This window comes from Tenrec ecaudatus, chromosome 18, assembly GCF_050624435.1.
Source record: "Tenrec ecaudatus isolate mTenEca1 chromosome 18, mTenEca1.hap1, whole genome shotgun sequence".
Taxonomy (NCBI): domain Eukaryota; kingdom Metazoa; phylum Chordata; class Mammalia; order Afrosoricida; family Tenrecidae; genus Tenrec; species Tenrec ecaudatus.
The window spans coordinates 66,689,571-66,705,867 of record NC_134547.1 but is presented as its reverse complement, the minus strand read 5'-3'; the positions used below and the strand labels follow the sequence as shown (position 1 = coordinate 66,705,867).

The window sequence follows — 16,297 nt, the reverse complement described above, 5'->3', positions numbered from 1 at the left end:
TTGCTGCTCTGTTACACGCCATTAGCATTTCGCCCCGGTGTCGTGGGATCAGATCGGGCACAGTCCCCGCAGTGTGTCTCCAGTGTTGTCCCTCGTAGTGCTATGGGTCAGTGAGGGACGTTATCTCCCGGCAGAACCAACTTACATGATGGAGTCATTGCAACAGGATCCCAGCGTGAATTGGGAACTCAGTTACTACCATTGAATTCAGGACACCCTGATGGGCACGAAACCCCTACTTGTTGGGTGGGTGGGGGGAACCCGCTTTCTCACATTCTACTAGTGCTAGCGAAGCAGGACGGGCAGTAACACCTTGCCTGGTCCATTGGTTAAGGCCTGTAGTCGCTATGGTTAAAGCAGTGGCTCCAAAGCTGGGCTTTAGACCAATCATTGGTAGGCTTGGACCAGATGGGAGACAGGCTGCGATGTCCTGCCCAATGATGCTGGCCCCCTGTGACACCTGGAATGTGTGTTGGCTGTCATTTTTGAGTGGGGTACTGCTGCCTTCTCTCTAACAAAAACTCAAATTCTCCAAACTTGCTGCCTTTCATTGATTCTGACTCACAGTGACCCTACAGGACAGGATAGAATTGCCCCTGTGGTAAAGTGACCAGACGTCCTGATTTTTAACAATTTTTCCTGCGTCCCGCAGCGTTTTTTAAAAAATCCTGATTTTTTTGAGAGAATGTACAAGCTAGGATATACAGGTTTCGGCTGCCATGTGGCTGGCTATTCCACCAGGATATGAGTTTTTTCAATGGTGTCCTGCTTTACCAATGTTAAAATCTAGTTACCTTACCCTGTGGGTATCTGCGACTGTAACTCTTTAGGGGGACAGAAAACCTCATCTTTCTCCCAAGGAGCAGCTGGTGGTTTCAAACTGCTGATCTTGAGGTTAGCAGCCCGACTTGTAACCGCTAGGCCACCAGGGCTCCCACTTCAGTCACAGTCTGATAGGCGGAGGTATGGTTGCTCTGGTAAACATATGCTGCCCTTACTTCCTAAGCCATGCCTGAACCCCTTTGAAGCCCTGACACAAAGGTGGTCAAGTCATGTGTTGTCATCTGAGGCCCCCTGAGCAGTGGCCACAAAATGCGTCCTCCAGAGCAGGGGAGCTGGCTAGAAATGCAGGTTCTGGGCCAGATTTGCCCGGTGAGAAGCGGTGCACCTCTGGTCCCTTAAACCCTCAGAGCCTCCCCGGGTGCACGCTGCCCACAGTGCCCGGGTATCCGCACAGATCCTGCTCCACCTCCCTCCCTCTCAGATACCTCCCCTGACCCCTCCACAAGGCCTGCTTGGCCAGTGAATGCCGCCTGGCAGGGGACCCCCGTCGTGCTGAGGGCAGGGTGGTTCAGTAGTGGGTTCCCCGTGGAGGGGTTGCTCCACTTTCAGCAGAACTTCCAGATGGAGAGACGAGGGAGAAAGGCCTGGCAATCCACTTCTGAAAATTGGCCCATGAAAACCCTCAGGAGCACAAGCGTGGACAATGTGGACGTGACAGGCCCTGGGACAAGGCGCCTTTACTCAGGGGGCTCCCAGGCCAGCCCTGCTGCTCAGAGGACGCTGGGAGACCTGGGGACACCCCCAGGGTAAAAACCCAGAGCTGGGCTGTGCCCGGAGTACTGATCGATAAGAGGGGCAGACATGGGACTAGGACTGGATGTGCGAGTAACAGGCTGGCTCTGTGGCCAGAGGGGAAAGGATGGCATCTGGAGGTTGGAGGCCAACTCGCCGGCAGGAGAAGGGGCAATGGTGACATGGATTTGTAACTTCCCTGCAGCCCTCAGGGCAGCTCCCTGGCTTGGGAGCCATGGATGAGGGAATGGCAGCGGTGGCCTGGCCGCGTTGTCTGCGGCCTTGCACACCCAGCTTTCAGTGGCCTGTGCAGGAGCACCGAGTACTGACTGTGCCCTGACCGGGGACCAGTGTAGGGTCCCGCTGAATGCCCCCATCGGCCCCCACCCTCAGATCTTGTCCATGCCCTCCTGGCGCACAGACTCAGTCCAGGCAGGAGAGGGTCAGGGGAACTGATGTCTTTATTTCTTGGGGGGAGGCCCACGCAGCCTAGGGGGGCTCTACCTCCAGATCCTGGCTGGGTGCAGCACAGGGGGGATGGGAGCCAGCCTGAGGGGAGGGGGCAGGCCACTCTGCAGCCTGGTCTCCTGCCTGGGGACACAGACCCTGCCCCACAGACCCCTTACAGGGTCCTCCCGGGGTCAGCCCACCCCCCTCAGTCTCCCTCCTCCCTACATCTTCGTTGTCAGCCTCTTCCTTTGGGGTATCCTGGGCTGGGGTGGGGACCTGCCCCTCAGACGTCTCCAGCTCCTCCTTCCACCTGGGAGAAGGGCAGATGAGGAGAGAGCAGATCCATCCTCTGAGTCGGGGAAGGAAGCTCAGAGAGGCCCAGCCCTAGGAGCTGCTTCGTGTCCCTCCCAGCCTCCCACTGGGGCTGTGACTTCCTGCCTGCTCAGGAGCAGCCCGGGGCTCACCTCCCTTCCTGGGGGGTCCCGACATCAGGCGGTGAGCACAGCTGATGGGCCACCTCCTCCAGTTTCACCCGCACCAGCATCTCTAGGGGGGACTGGCCGTCAGAAGGGTCCTGGCAGAGGGGACCCTGACCCCCCCCCCCTCCCCCCGAAGAGCCTCACCTTCAGTGAGCAGCTGCGCGTGGTTGTGCTCCAGAGCCACGATCTCCCGGCCCAGCCGCTGTTCCAGTATCTGCGAGGAGCAGAGCTGGCTGGTCAGTGGGACTGCCTGCCGCGCCTTGGTTAAGTCCATGCCCAATGCCACCACACAGTCATCCATCTCTTAGCTCGACATGCATTTTCTGCTGCTGCCAGCAGCTGAGGGCACCCCTTTCTCCCTGTCCCCCACCCCCGACTCAGGTGGCTCTGGATCTCACCACCTCACACATCCCTCCTGTGCCCCTGCCTTGGCTGTTGCACAAACACGGTGGATGCCACTTAGCCTCAGGGCCTTTGCATAGACCCTGCCCTCGGCCAGGAACACTTGCACCCAGGTACCTGCAAGGGAACCTCCCACTCCTTCAGCTGCCTTCTGGTGTCACCTGCTCAGTCTGCATTTCTTCCCAACCTGATCCACCTACTGATGTACTCGCGTGGAGGTGGTGTGGCCTCACTGCCCCTGGGCCTGACACTGCGCTGGGTCCCCCTCCCCCAAAGGTACTTGCCGCACCCTGGGGCATCTGGGCAGGGGAGGAAGGGCCTGGCTGGCTTCTGCAGGTCCCCATTTGCCATGGTTGGTTGAGCTAGTGTGATAGTTGACCAGGTGACTCGGGGTGTGGCCATGGGGTAAGTGAGCAGGAGCAGAGAGGTGGCGGGGCTCCCCATGGAGGGGGGCTTGAGCGAAGGTGCTCCCTGGTGGGGTTCTGGGTGAAGGTGCTGATGGCTCACGTGGAACTCCCAGAGGTTCCTGTGCCGGCCCATCAGCTCCACCAGCTGCTCTTCCGCCTCCAACCTAGGGGCCCACACCCGGAGTGAGAGGCAAGCCCAGGCAGGGACCCTTATCCCAGGCCTTCAGCCCTCTGCCCCCTCTGACTGCAGAACCTTCACAGGTGCTATCCTTCTGACCTTGACCCCATCTTCCTTCCATCCCTCTTCCCTGATACCCCTCTGCCCAGGGGCCTCAGGCCCAAGTCCCAGCCTGTGTTACCCCAGCCTGTGCTGTCTGTCGCTCTGAGCCATCTGCGGGCCAGGGCCGGAAGTGTGCTCCATGCAGTCCAGCACCAGCGTCCTGGGGAGGAAAGGCAGCACCCGGTCACAGTGCAGGTCGGGCTCCTACCAGCAGTGGTGTCTGGACCCTGCACCTGCCCCCTCTCTTCTGCTGAGTGAATGTGAACTTGGTGGGGTCGTGTCCAAACCATGGCCCTACCCTTACTGTCCTGCCAGTCTCTGCCTTCCCAAGCAGCCCTTGTCAGGAAGGCAGAGGTTTGGTGCTGTCGATTTTCACGTCGGGGTCTGCTCCCCTGGATGTTCCCTAGCCTCCCTGGGCCCGCTCCCTCAGCGTAAGGCAAGGTGGCATACGGCATGCTGTTGGGAGGACGCAGTACACAAATGAGCATGAATTGCTCAGCAGACAGAGCCTGCGGTGTAGCGTGGGGTGGTTAAGTGTTCACAGGCACACACACACACACCCCATCATCAGGTTTCTTCACACAATTGAAGTCACGTGGCCTCAGTATGGGAGGCCTCTAGTCACAGGCACGTGCATGTAAATGCTCAGAGGGTGGGAAGATGGATAGATGGATGGATGGATGGATAGTCGGTCACTGGGCAGGTCATTAGGTGGGTATGGGACTGGAAGGAGCAGAGACGTGTACAGGGCTGAGGCTGGCTGGTGAAGGGTGGCTAGCGGTCTGGGTGGACAGCTTGGAGGTGAGAGGAGCAGCTGGGCGGCTGAAAGTCTGGATGCAAGACTGTCAGAGAGCCCGTGACTGGAGAACCACCAGGCAGACGTGCGGATGGATGGGTGGGTAGAGGGGCAGATGGAGGTCTCCATGTGCTGGCAGAGAAATGAGTGGATGGCAGAGGAGCCAGTGATGACACGGAGAGGCTTGGGGAAATGCAGACGGAATCCCTTGCCTCGGTAGATGGGCCATGGGATCAAAGTGTGGACATGCCATGGAAGACCAGAGCAGACGGGCTCTGTCGTGTTGGACCAGCTCTGTTTTACAGAAGGAAGCTTGCCTGACATTGACCTCCCTGGTCGGCCGGCCTCCCTCTTTCCTGGGGGAAGAGGTAGGAGTGAGCAGGGCAGGACCTTTTACCTCTGGGTCTCCCTCCCCTTCCTGTGACAGTGCAGCTGCAGCGTCCTCAGGGTCTCTGTCAAGAAAGGGGTCCAGGGGGGCCTGTGACTGTGCTGAGGTGGCACTGAGGGGGGCCATACCACCCCAAGAGGCCCCCCTTTGAGAGGAGGACCGTGAGCGGGTCAGCTAGCAGGTCGACAGTACCAGCTGCACACCTTGCTTCTTGCTCAGGACCTCCTCCAGGTGCACCTTCTCGCCGCTCACTGGAAAACGGTGATGCTCTCAGGACCCACGCCCTGCGCTTCACGCAAGGAGCGGACACAGGGACGACACACGGAGGGCATGGCCCGGCAGCAGGAGAGGGGCTCCCAACTCTGAGGGGCCCCATGCTCCCCGCCTATACCTTCCCTCTGTGCCCACACTTCCCACCCTCTCTGGCTGAAGGCCCTCAGGATGCCCCTGGCATACTGGGAGAGCATCGAAGGCTGGAGATTCATTAGGGCACCTCAATCCAGCACAACAAGGGCCTGGAGGGAACGGATCAGGCAGGGAGCAACCGTGACAGGCGGGGTGGCTGGGTCGGGGCCAGGTTTTAAGTGGGGCTGTTGTCCTAGAAGGACAGCTAGGGTGACTTGTGAACTGAGCGCTGAGAGAAGACAGGACAGGGCAGGAGTCCATCTGGACGGTTGGACCGGAGCGCTGCAGGCTCTGTGAATAGTGGACTGAGCAGAGTCTGGTGGGGCCGGGACACAGGGCTCTGGTGAGAGCAGGGGGCCAGGGCATCCTGGGATGGCACCATCCCACCTTGGCCCCACTCACAGGAGTCGAGTTGGCTGTGCAGGGTGTCCTGAAGCTGGCGGGCCTCGCTCGCTTCCTCGCTGGCTTGCCTTTTTGCTGGGCCGGGGGGAAGAAGGCCCAGAGTGAGCAAAGGGCATGAGCGGGGCCCAGTCTGGCAGTTCTCTTGTGAAGGCTGACCTTGCACGTTTGCCTTCAATCAGCCTGTGGGGAGCCTGGGGGCCTACCGTGCTGGAGCGTGTGAATCCGGCTGATCAGGTCCTCGATCTGGGGCTCCAGGCTGCCCTCTGCAGAAGCAAAGGCAGGCCTTGCGGATCCAGCAGATGGAGGGGAGGGTGCTGGCCCTGGGCCCCTGCTGTTCTCAGTCAATGCCCATTTATGAGGCACCTGCTGAGTGCAGGCTGGCTCTGTGGGAGCCCCTGCCCCTCACCAGATCCTGCATCCTGGGTCGGGGTGGGAGGTGACTAGCACAGACAGACAGACATGGATGATGTCAGACCGTGGGGTTGCAAGGGCTGCTGGGAAGGGAACTGAAATGAACAGATTGATGAGCACAGGGTAGAAGGTGCTGCTGGAGAGGGGGAGGCCCTGTCCTCCTTGGGGCATGGACCTCCCACAGAAGCAGACAGGCATGGAGCTGTGCAGACACTACTCTGAAGTGCTAGCCCCTGGGGTGTCCGGAGTCCACTAGCCTAGTGGGCATGGGCAGGAGGGCAAGGGGGAGGGGAAGGAAGCACCCTCATGGGACTGCCTGGGCCAAGCTAGAGGTGGGAGTCCCAGGAGCCTCTCCTGTGTCTGACCCTGGGAAAGGCCTGCCGGGTGGCCGCCGGTCACTTCTGTCATGCTGGGCTCCAGTTGGGGCCTTACTTGGGAAACAGGACCATGGGTGACAGCTCGGGAGTTGCTCGCTGGCCTGGAGACCAGTACCCCTTCAGCTGGCATGCACTGGTCAGCATGCCCATGCCAGCCTGTGCTCCCCTCCCTGGGCAGGGGTGGTGAGGGTTGTGGTGGTGTGTCTGGGCCAGCAGGGCAGAGGAGGCACACGGGAAGCTGCCAGGTCTTGCAGGTGCACTGCCAACCCCTAAGGCAATCTTGGGTTAGTCAGCTTCCAGCCCCCACAAAACAAATACCTCACTCACTGCTACGGGACAGAGTAGAACCGCCCGTGTGGTTCTGAGATAGTCCCTACAAAGTTTCCAAGGCCACCAACTGCAGCTCCTGTGACTTCCAGGAGAGGGAGGGTTCCCCCGGGGGTAATTAAGAAGAACAGAAATCTTGTGGCATGGGGGTGGGTGGTCCTCGGTTTCCTGGAGACATTCAGTATCCTATTGGACCCCCACAGCCCTGCAGCCCCAGTGTAGCTACGGTGAGCTTGGGGGGGGGGGGGTCTTTATTGGCAACAGATAAATGGATTCTAGCACTTTGAGCTGAGAACAGACTGGGATGGGGGGAGTATTAACCTCCTCTTGATAACTCGGAGGTGGGCACTGTGTACAGGCGGTCTCCTTGGTCCCCTTACTCCCAACTCACTGCCATCGAGTCCAGGCCAACTCACGGAGAGCCCACAGGGCAGGGTAGAACCCCCGAGTTTCGAAGACCGTAACTTGTTCTGGCAGCTGAAAGCCCCATCTTTCTCCAGAGGAGCAGAGCGTGGGTTTGAACTGCCGATCTTGTAGTTAGCTGCCCAACATGTAACCACTGCAACAACCAATCTGCTCGTCCTTTCCCCTGGTGTATAAAGAGGGCAGCCGGAGAGCTCCTGCCTAAGACTGTGCTGAACAACCGTCTCTCAGAACACTCAGCATTTGAAAACAGTGCCGCTGGCTTGGGAGGCAGGGATATGGGTGACCGGATGAGGTGGGGAGAGAAGATGGCTGTGTTTTGCCTCCATCTCTTGAATTCTGAATTGTGGGCCATCATTTCAGGTCAGTGGATTAAATGGTCGCCCAGGAAGGGGGTGTAATTGGGTGGCTCCCCAAGGCTGTGAAGGCTGGGTTTGAACTCACAGCCCCAGGCATGGATGACACATGACCTTTCTGCAGCCTTTTCACCATTGCCAGCAAGTCTCCAGTCTTCTTCAAAGACCTGGCCTGACCTGTGGAGAGGAAAGCCAGAATTACAGGGTCCAACGGGAGGTCCATCTGGGAGGCCTGGGGAGAAGGGATGGGCTAGGGGGCGGGCGTCCAGCCAGAGGCGCCCAGCTTCTATCTGAAGGGTCAGAGGGTGCCATCGATCTCCCCTACTGAAAGTCAAGGTGGAACAAGGGGCAGGGGGTGCTCGCTTGTGCTGTTGCTGCCTCAGCCCACTGTGAAGGTCTAACCAAGCCAGCGGGCCAGCAGCTGCACCTGAGTCTCTTGAAGAGCCCTCCCTATACAGCACAGGGTGTAAAGTCTTCATGAACCGCTGGAGCTCGGTAAAGGCTGCGAGCACGTTGACAAAGAAGCTCCAAAGTGAAAGAACCCCCAATGTTGCGCAGAGAATCAGGCAGCTTATAAAGCCTTCTCATGGCCCCCAAATAAACAGGGAGGAAACAAGACCAGAGTTACTTTGATGACAATGGAAGGTGTTGGTGATTTTAAAAAAGTATTTTATTATAAAACAAAACATCAAGCACACATAAAAGCAAAAAGGACACTCGGCAGACCCTCATTCAGCCACCACAAGATCTGCCTATTAGTAACGTTCACCCGTATTTGCTTCCGCTAAGCTTTTCTTGTGCTAAAGGATTTTCAAGCAAGTCCCAGACTTCGAGGATTTCATCCAGAGACTCTCGAATCTCCACAACTTCAGGGCATTTTCTTAGATGACTCTAATCCCATAACCACACAAGGTAAGGCCGACAATGAGCCCTTTGATCACCCAACACCCAGATAGTACCAGAAGCAGAGTTTTCTGCTTGTCCCCAAATGTCTTTGACAGCTGGCTTTGGCAACCAGGTCTTTGAAAGCCCCGTTGTATTGCGAGTGCTGGCCAGGAGGACAGGCAGAGCAATGCGCTTACATGAGCCAACTGATATCTTGATGAAAACCAACCAACCTCCCTCCAGCATTCCATGTGACAAAACAGATCATTTGTTCCCATTTGTCCTTGTGTCCGAGCCTCCACCCCGGCGCGCCTCTGAAAGTCACACGGTAGACACCACGCTGAGTTACCCAACACTCCAGCGTCTACTTCCTATCTGCAAAGTGACGCCACTGGGTAACTTCCGCATGATCATCACAGCCAGGAGGCGAACACTGGTCCGATATTCATAGCGCACCTTCAAAGGCCATTCATAAATCTCCCTCTATTTTGTTATATTTTAAAACTATTTAACATTCCAAAAAAATCTAGTAATGTTTCAAAAATACCTCTACCTCAGTGCCACTCTGAAAATCTAAGGCCCCTGCCCTGCCACTCATTTGGCCATTAGCCATTTTTCTGTGCAACATACTCAGGCTAGCGTTAACACCAGGCCTTGGCCCCCACCTCCCTGCTTTTTGAAAATCCAGTCTGCTTTTTCTCTTATCAAAACCTCTTTTTGAGATCATTCTGTGTCAATAATGACCTTATCCTTTAAAAATTGAATTTCTAGAATTATCTTTCCTCTGTCACAAAAGTCTGCCATGAGCGGGCCTGGACCACACACCTGTGGAATCTCGGATGACCTGGCTGCGGTGCCTGGAGCTGTGACGTGGCAACCTGCCTAACTGTGTCCAGCAAAGTCACCACCAGTGAGGTCAGTTCTTCCCCAAAGTGGCAAGAGGCCTGCCTCCCTACAGGCTCACCTGCACTAGAAATGAACCTCGACTTCTTTCGATGGGCCAATGCTCATCGTGTGTGCTGTGGTCCTTTTGATCTCCTGCACCGCTGGGGAAGTTAGTTGGAGCTTTAATTCTGAAAGAACGACGATTCAATTGTTCTTAGCATAACGGCAGCCATAGTAGGTGCCTGATAAATGGGATAGACTTGCTTTGTTTTCACTTGTCTCTCGTGTGCCCATAGGTGGCCCTCACCGTGTGGCCCGATTCTGAAAAAGCTGGTTGTGCCATTATCCAGTAACTGTTTTCCAAACGGTTCATGAAGCACCTACTATGCGCGGAACAGGCCTGGCAACCGACAGGCTGAGTTCTCCTAGAGCTCGCCCACATGCCCAGACAGATAGTGGCAGCTCTGGCAATCTACCCGCGTAAGAAAGTGGTATGAGGGGGCAGGGCTACACTGAGGAGGGAGGACGGTGTGGGGTCCACCGCCTTCCTCGGGCTATCTCCTCCACTGCGGTAGGTTTCCAACCTCTCTGTAACTCAAAAACAACCGAGATCGTGGCAAACTCGTGAGGCGTCCTGGTGGCACCGCAGTTAAGTGCTTGGCCGCCAACGCAAAGGTCGTGGGGGAGGAAGATGCTGCAGGCTGCTCGTGTACAGGCCCCAGTCTGGGTGGCCCTGCTGTCCCGCGGGTCGGCTGACAGGGGTCTCAGTGGGTGGGTACCCTAGGGACGGCAGCCTCCCTTCGCAGGGCGGCGATTTCCCATGGCTCTGAGCCTCACCTCGGGGTCATGATTCAACAAGTCTTCCCTCGGGAGAAGGGGCTTGGGTGGAGGCGTGGGTCCAGACCCGGAGTTGTCTGCAGAGTGGTCGAGGGGGGTGACTGACAGTATTCTAGGAGGGCGTCTGACAGCGGGGAGTGGGGTGAATTTTTTTGTGTGCCTTTGAGAACACACACCAACGTTTCTATGCGCCACAACTGAAAGACCGACTGTTGACCTTGAAACGCTTAAGCAGCAGCGCCAGCAGGGCCAGCGTGACAAGAGTTCATCTAGGGATGAGGCTGTGTGTGCTGTGCCGCTCCCACTTTGTGGAGCCGTTTGCGCCACCCCCACCCTCCCATAAAAGGTTTACATGTTTACCATTTGTCAAAAAGCACAATTACCCTTATTGGAACTAGGGGAACCCTTCCCTCCTCCGGTCCCAGTGGGGAGAGGGGCGCAGACCGCCTACCCTCACTACCTTCAGCCTCCTCCGCTGCCCCAGGCGACTCCATTGCTGAAGGCTCCCAACTCCAGGCCATTGCCTAACACGAGGCTTGCGCATGCGCAGGGGCTCCGTGCCCCGCCCACTGGCCAAGCCTCTGCAGCACGCATGCGCAGCAGACGGGGCGCAGGTGGTGGGCGAAGACTGGGACTTCAGATCTTGGTGAAGGAGCAGGACCAGGCGGCTCGGACAGGCAGTTGGTGCTCATGCGCAGCATCGGCAGTCAAGGGCGGTAGTGTGCGCAGCCGTGTAGTCAGTCGCTGGTCATTTTAGGTTGTGCAGGCTGGGGAAATCGGGAACAAGGGTGCACGAGTTGTGCAGTGGTGCACGGGAGTTCAAGTTCCCCCTCAGTCCCACCTCACAAGTCTACGCCTAAAGAGTCTGGGACAGCTGCTTCCCCATTTCACCAAGGAGCAGAAGGAGGCTTGCAAGCCAACTGTCCCCCTTACATAAAAGTCCTGGGTCTTGGCCAGCAGGTGCACCCACGAAGATGCCCGATGCCCCTTCACATTCATACCAGCAGCAGCCAACCTGATGGGGTCGTTTTAGGGGCAGAGTAGAGAAGAAGACAGGCACAGAGAAGGGCAAACGAGCATCTTTCCGGGGCTTAGTTTTAGGCCTTTTATGTAGTTTTTCTTGAAATTATCCTCAGGCTGATTGTAGGCACAGGCTGGCCCTGCCATTTCCAATTCCATTACCCTGTGGCCCGCCTGAGCTGGGTTAGCCTGGGTGCTCCCTTGGGGAGGCAGTGCCCTGGTGCAAGGCTGGAGGGTGTGCCCAGGTTTGGAGGGGGCAGCCCTGGAACCTCATCCAGGTGGGCGTGGAAGGGAAAGAGAAGGCCCATGGACCTCCCCAGAAGGGAGCTGTCTGCTCACTGCCGTCCATGTCGGCATGCTACCACACAGGGATCAGCCAGACACCGTCCTCCCCCACCCCCCCAACTCTAGGATGAAGAAGGGAAATTATGGCCAGGCTGCTCACAGCACTGCCCCACCGGAAGCACTGCTTCTCAGAGTCCGGTGAAAAAGCCATTGTGGAGGGCTTGGTCCACGGGGACAGCAGGAGGCGTGGAGTACTTGGGTGGGTAGCGAATGAAGAGCCGATCTTCCTCTTTCTTCACCCAGCGCAGGAGCTTCGTCACTACCAAGATGGCGCCGGCCTTGGTCACCAAAGGGCTGAGACATGTATAGAGCTCAAATTTGGAAGTCACCTGGAGGGGGGGGGGGGTTGGAAGGAGATGAGAGTTAAATGGGCCTCAGTTGGCCATGCCCTCCCCTCAGAGAAAACCCCCTGGTTTAAAGTCCTGGGCCGGTCAGATAGCTTGGTTTTTAATACCTGGCTGTACTAAAAGATACAAAGGTTCCTTGGGGGAATGAATGTCTCAGTCCAGGGCTGACACAGAGAAAGCACAAAATCAATCGGGAACATTCTGTGCCTGAGAGTAAGAAGTACTCAAGCGATGACAAGGACACGGCCCAAAGACACAGGAGCCAGCTGGGCCCACTCTCAAGTGACCGTCAAAATAAGTAACAGCAACGTGAATTGTATGCTGATGAAACTGTTTGAAAACAAACAACCCAAACCCCCAAGCAGACCTCCAGCTCCTTTCCAGTCTTTATTCAGTCTGGAAGGGCTGACACCTGTTCACCATGAGTGATCCTGCCAGTGTCCGAACTAGTAGGGACACGGCACCCCACATCACAGTAGCACGCAAGCTAACACAGCGTAACAGACAGAGAGCTGAGTGGAGAAAGTGACCATATAGTATTTGAAACAAGTATGTCCTGACTGACACAGCGATACAAGAGGGAGCTTAAACCCAGACCCAGGGGCTAGGGCTGGGGAGCCGAGGCAGGAAGTGAGGGTGCACTCACCCAGGCCAGCAGGGTCTCCTTCTCAGCCACGTGGTAAATGAGGCGCAGTGGCCTGGAGGTGCTGTGGAGACGTGCGTGCAGGCAGTGATACAAGTCCGACAGGCGGTGCTGCTCCTCCTCCCTGCTGTACGGGGCTTCAAGCTCGGGGCTGCATTGTGGGAGGCGGGGCAGTTAGGGGCTTCCTGGCTGGACCTGTGCCCCTCTTAATCTAGGGATCTCAGTTAAGCCAGGAAGCCAAGTCTCTCCCATTAGACAGGAAGAATCTCCATCCTTTGGGACCAAGACACTGCATAGGTTCTCAAACTTATTTGGGAACTTTCTTAAGAAAATTAGTTCCCTACCCAAATCGATTACAACATGGTTTACTATAGCCTATCATTCCTGGATAGGGTAGCTAGCTGCTTTTAAAGGCTCTCTCAGTTGTCCCAGCACCCCGCCCCCCACCTGGCTGGGGGTGTCACTTACTTTGGGAAACAGGACTGGAGGGTTCTTTACAGACTGGGCCTGCCTCCTCTCGGGGGTTAGCAAGTTCTTGGGGTTGTGCCTCACTCTTCAGAGAGCCCTGCAATTCCATCTGTCTAGCTACAGTGACACTATGAGCCGCCGAAAGCCTTCCTGCCCAGCTGACTGCCCCCAAAGTCCGTGCCCACCTGGTAAACTGGGGCAGCTGGCGGTGGTGGTCTGGGATGTCCAGAGGCTTGTAGAGGAAGTGCCGGAGACCCGGCGCCCCCACAGCCTGCACGCTGTAGGCCGGGGCATTGGCAGACTGGGTATTCGTGAAGCCGGCGACCGCCTCAAGGGCGTGCGCGGCCCCGAGGGCGCGCATGCCCTCTTCAACCAGGCGTCTGCAGGTGGCCATAGCGTGGAAGGCCTCCCGGTCGGTGCCCAGTAGCAGCAAGCAAACAGGCATGGCGTCCAGGCGGGCCACGTAGGCATAGAAGAAACCATCAGGGTTGAAGCGGGGCAGGCACACGGGTGCCCAAGCCTCACCAGCCGCAAAGGCCGGCGCCCCAACCCAGTCAAGCAGCAGCTGCAGGTCGGCTGGGTCCAGCCGGCACTCGTTTAGCACGGTCCGTTCCTGAGCTGCGGTGATCAGCCGCCCGCCCACCGCCAGCAGCGACAGCGCCAGGCCTGGGGCAGTGCAGCGACGAAGCAGCGCGCCCAGCGCCTCCCGGAGCGGCCGCGCCAGGGGCACGCAGCGTACTGCGCCCAGCAGCAGCCCACCCGGGTCTCGCTCCACATTGTCCAGAAGCCGGTCCAGCGTGCGCTCAGAGCCGGCCAACAGGCGCCGGAGGTCATAGTTCTGCTTGTGTGCGAAGATGCGGGTCACACTGGCGCGGGTCAAGGTGCTCACGATCTGGGCGTGCACCGCTAGCAGCTCCCCACGCAGCTGGGCCGCCGACTGGGGTGTGCGCGACACGGCCACCAGCAGCAGCGGGCCCTGCTGCAGGAACACCAGCTTGTGGTCCTCTGGGCAGAGGAGGGATGGGTCAGGGGTGACTGGAGGGGCCCAGGTTGGCCTTTCTGTTCCCTATCCCCACCCCAAATCCCTGGCCTGAGTCCACAGTCACTGTGCAGGGGCACCTGGGCTGGGGTGGGGACGCGTGGGTGTTGGGAGAGCCTCTCAAAGAAATGGTGGCGTAGGCAGTGGAGCTGGAGTCACACGAGCTCAGCCACACGTGCCAGGCCCGACACAGTTCTCCAGTCACGCTCAGGCCACAAGGGAGTATCGGGCCAGTCACTTACATGGCCCCCAGCTAAACACACAGAAAGCTAACCCCCGAGTGGCCAGCCACTCAGTGACCTACCGCTAAATGATTAGAGAGCCCCCCAGCCAGCTCCCCGGGCAGTGACCCATCAGCTCACCAGCATAGATGGCGCGGATGGCGTCACCTGCGCTCTGCACGAAGGACACCAGGGCCGTCATCACGCCCATGGTAGCCGACAGCGCCTCCACGCTGCCGTACCGGGAGTAGATGGGCTTGCCGGCCTCACTCAGCACAAACACGTGCTTCCGCTGGCTGCGCCAGTCCTCATCACTGGGGTCTCCGCCCTGACTCCCCGGGCTACTCTCAGCGCCATCCAGAGGACTACTTTCAGAGGCTGTGGGGCTCCAGAGCTCACTGGTGCCTGGCGGGACCTCGGGCTGGGACAGTGATGGCAGCAGGCTGGGTGGCTGGTCCTTAGCCTTGGATCCTGCAAGGGAGTCCCTGGTTGATCATCTGCCTGGAGACCCCTGCATCCCCAGGGACCCACACTGGTCTCCCAATAGCTCCCACAGATCCCTGGGTGTCTCCCCACACCCCCTGCCCAGTGCACACTGACTGCCCCAGGACTCAGGTTTCAGTAATTGCATGTCCAATGAATCCCATAGTCCCTCATTGTTATTCATCGAGCCCCCTGTAGCTCCCCATTCAAAGGTTAAAATTAACCACCTCTGAGAGGCAAGTCATTCAGTTACCTCTGAGTTACCACAGACATACAGGACTTGAACGACCTTCACTATGTGCATCATCGCCATTCACTGACATGCAACTTCAAGGACTTCCCTCCTTCATCCACTCCCATTGATTCCCATGGACTCTAAGGCTCCCACAAGGGCAACGACTGGTATCCGTTCACATCTCTGCTTCAAAAATTTCTCCGTAAAATCCTAATGATCTAAGTCTCTCAAAGCCATTCACTGATTCCCCTCTCTAGGGCCCCCAACGATCAATGACAGGCTTCCCACCCCCACCCCCACCCCGTCCCCAGCCCCCGTTCCCTACTGAATAACCATGGCACCCACTGACCTATTCCGCAATTATTTCAACTGTATGCCGAATACACAATGACATCCCGCTAAACCAACCTAAAGACTTCACTGGTTCCCCCAAATGAAAATCCCGTGGGAAGCTTTCCAAGTCCACAGCGAGGAGCGGGCTTACCTGCTTCCTCCGGGCTCCCATCTCCGGGGTCCGGGGGGTCCTCGTGAGCCCCTCGACCATCTGCAGTCTCCTCACTAGACAGCGGTGTGGCCTCCAACTCGTCCGCGTACCCCGGAGCTGGAGCGACAGTGTCTCCCCCGGCGTCCATCTGCACATCCCTGGAGAGGAGGAGGTACTGGGAGTGACAGGCAACGACAGAAACTTCTTAAAAGCCTTTTGGGAGTCCCGCCCCGTGGAACACACGCCTCGCCTCCAGAACCCCGGGGACTTCAACAGATGAGACGCTATAAAACATGCCTTTCTAACCCTTCCAGGAAAAGGAGGCTCTACCAGACCTCAGGCAAGAAAAGCACAAACACCTGTTCTGCAGTCTAGCTCCCAGGACCGGTTCGCATTACTTCCCGCAGCGGCAGCAGCAGCATCAAACTTCCGGGTAGGCCGGCTGTCTAGCCACGCTTCCGCGTGTGACGTCACTACCACGAGACTTCCGGTCGCCCCCCACGGCTTCCTAGCCCCTTCGGGGCTCACCGCCCACTGGTGCTTCCTCACACAGATGGGACACGCCACTCCTGCAACCACGTCAGAGCCGATCGCGAACCCAGTGAGCATGCTCTGCGCAGCTTTCCCCGGCTCTGGCTCTGGTCAACCGGCCAGTTTCTCCACCCTCTGGGGCTCTGCCAATCTCGGAGCAGAGGGGGCGGGACCATTTACCTCTGGCCCAATCGAGAGAAGCATCCGCTCCGCCTTCGCCCCGCCCTCTTATTCTGACCAGTCCCGTGCGCTTGCGAGCGCCCAGCACGTGACTGACACTTCCCAAGGCCCAATCGGCAGTCTCGAGGCAATTCCTCCTTTCACGTGAGGGCGCTCGCCCACCTAGTCCTGCCGGTGCCCGCGCCCTGCCAACATCTTGTTTCCCACCTCAGCCTT

General features: G+C 57.9%; 2 protein-coding genes across 5 annotated transcripts; both read right to left on the bottom strand.

Annotated features, from left to right (window-relative positions):
- Positions 1-2,049: 2,049 nt before the first annotated feature.
- SYCE1L (synaptonemal complex central element protein 1 like) lies at positions 2,050-2,808 on the bottom strand. The gene is made up of 3 exons (XM_075536192.1): positions 2,649-2,808; positions 2,490-2,571; positions 2,050-2,335 (listed from the first exon to the last, which is right to left on the bottom strand). Exons 1-3 carry the CDS (start codon positions 2,803-2,805, stop codon positions 2,065-2,067), a joined length of 510 nt encoding a protein of 169 aa, XP_075392307.1. The 5' UTR covers positions 2,806-2,808; the 3' UTR covers positions 2,050-2,064.
- Positions 2,809-8,113: 5,305 nt separating this feature from the next.
- MON1B (MON1 vesicular trafficking associated B) lies at positions 8,114-16,013 on the bottom strand. Of its 4 annotated transcripts, none has more exons than XM_075536401.1 (7): positions 15,730-16,013; positions 15,371-15,528; positions 14,310-14,639; positions 13,094-13,913; positions 12,444-12,591; positions 11,551-11,779; positions 8,115-10,852 (listed from the first exon to the last, which is right to left on the bottom strand). In XM_075536401.1, exons 2-6 carry the CDS (start codon positions 15,516-15,518, stop codon positions 11,579-11,581), a joined length of 1,647 nt encoding a protein of 548 aa, XP_075392516.1. In that variant the 5' UTR covers positions 15,519-15,528; positions 15,730-16,013; the 3' UTR covers positions 8,115-10,852; positions 11,551-11,578. The 4 variants fall into 4 exon arrangements, with proteins under 4 accessions (XP_075392514.1, XP_075392513.1, XP_075392516.1 ...); XM_075536400.1 differs by having other exon boundaries at positions 11,564-11,779; XM_075536399.1 differs by having other exon boundaries at positions 8,114-11,779; positions 15,371-15,545.
- Between the last annotated feature and the right edge of the window lie 284 nt (positions 16,014-16,297).

Coding starts and splice junctions, on each gene's coding strand:
- SYCE1L (XM_075536192.1), bottom strand. CDS start 2,805: ATGGATGACTGTGTGGTGGCATTGGGCATGGACTTAACCAAGGCGCGG. Junction 2,572..2,648: donor CGCGCAGCTGCTCACTGAAG/GTGAGGCTCTTC, acceptor AGTCCCCCCTAG/AGATGCTGGTGCGGGTGAAA. Junction 2,336..2,489: donor GGGACCCCCCAGGAAGGGAG/GTGAGCCCCGGG, acceptor CCCTTCTCCCAG/GTGGAAGGAGGAGCTGGAGA.
- MON1B (XM_075536399.1), bottom strand. CDS start 15,518: ATGGACGCCGGGGGAGACACTGTCGCTCCAGCTCCGGGGTACGCGGAC. Junction 13,914..14,309: donor CATCCGCGCCATCTATGCTG/GTGAGCTGATGG, acceptor TCCTCTGCCCAG/AGGACCACAAGCTGGTGTTC. Junction 11,780..12,443: donor AGGAGACCCTGCTGGCCTGG/GTGAGTGCACCC, acceptor CCCCCCCTCCAG/GTGACTTCCAAATTTGAGCT.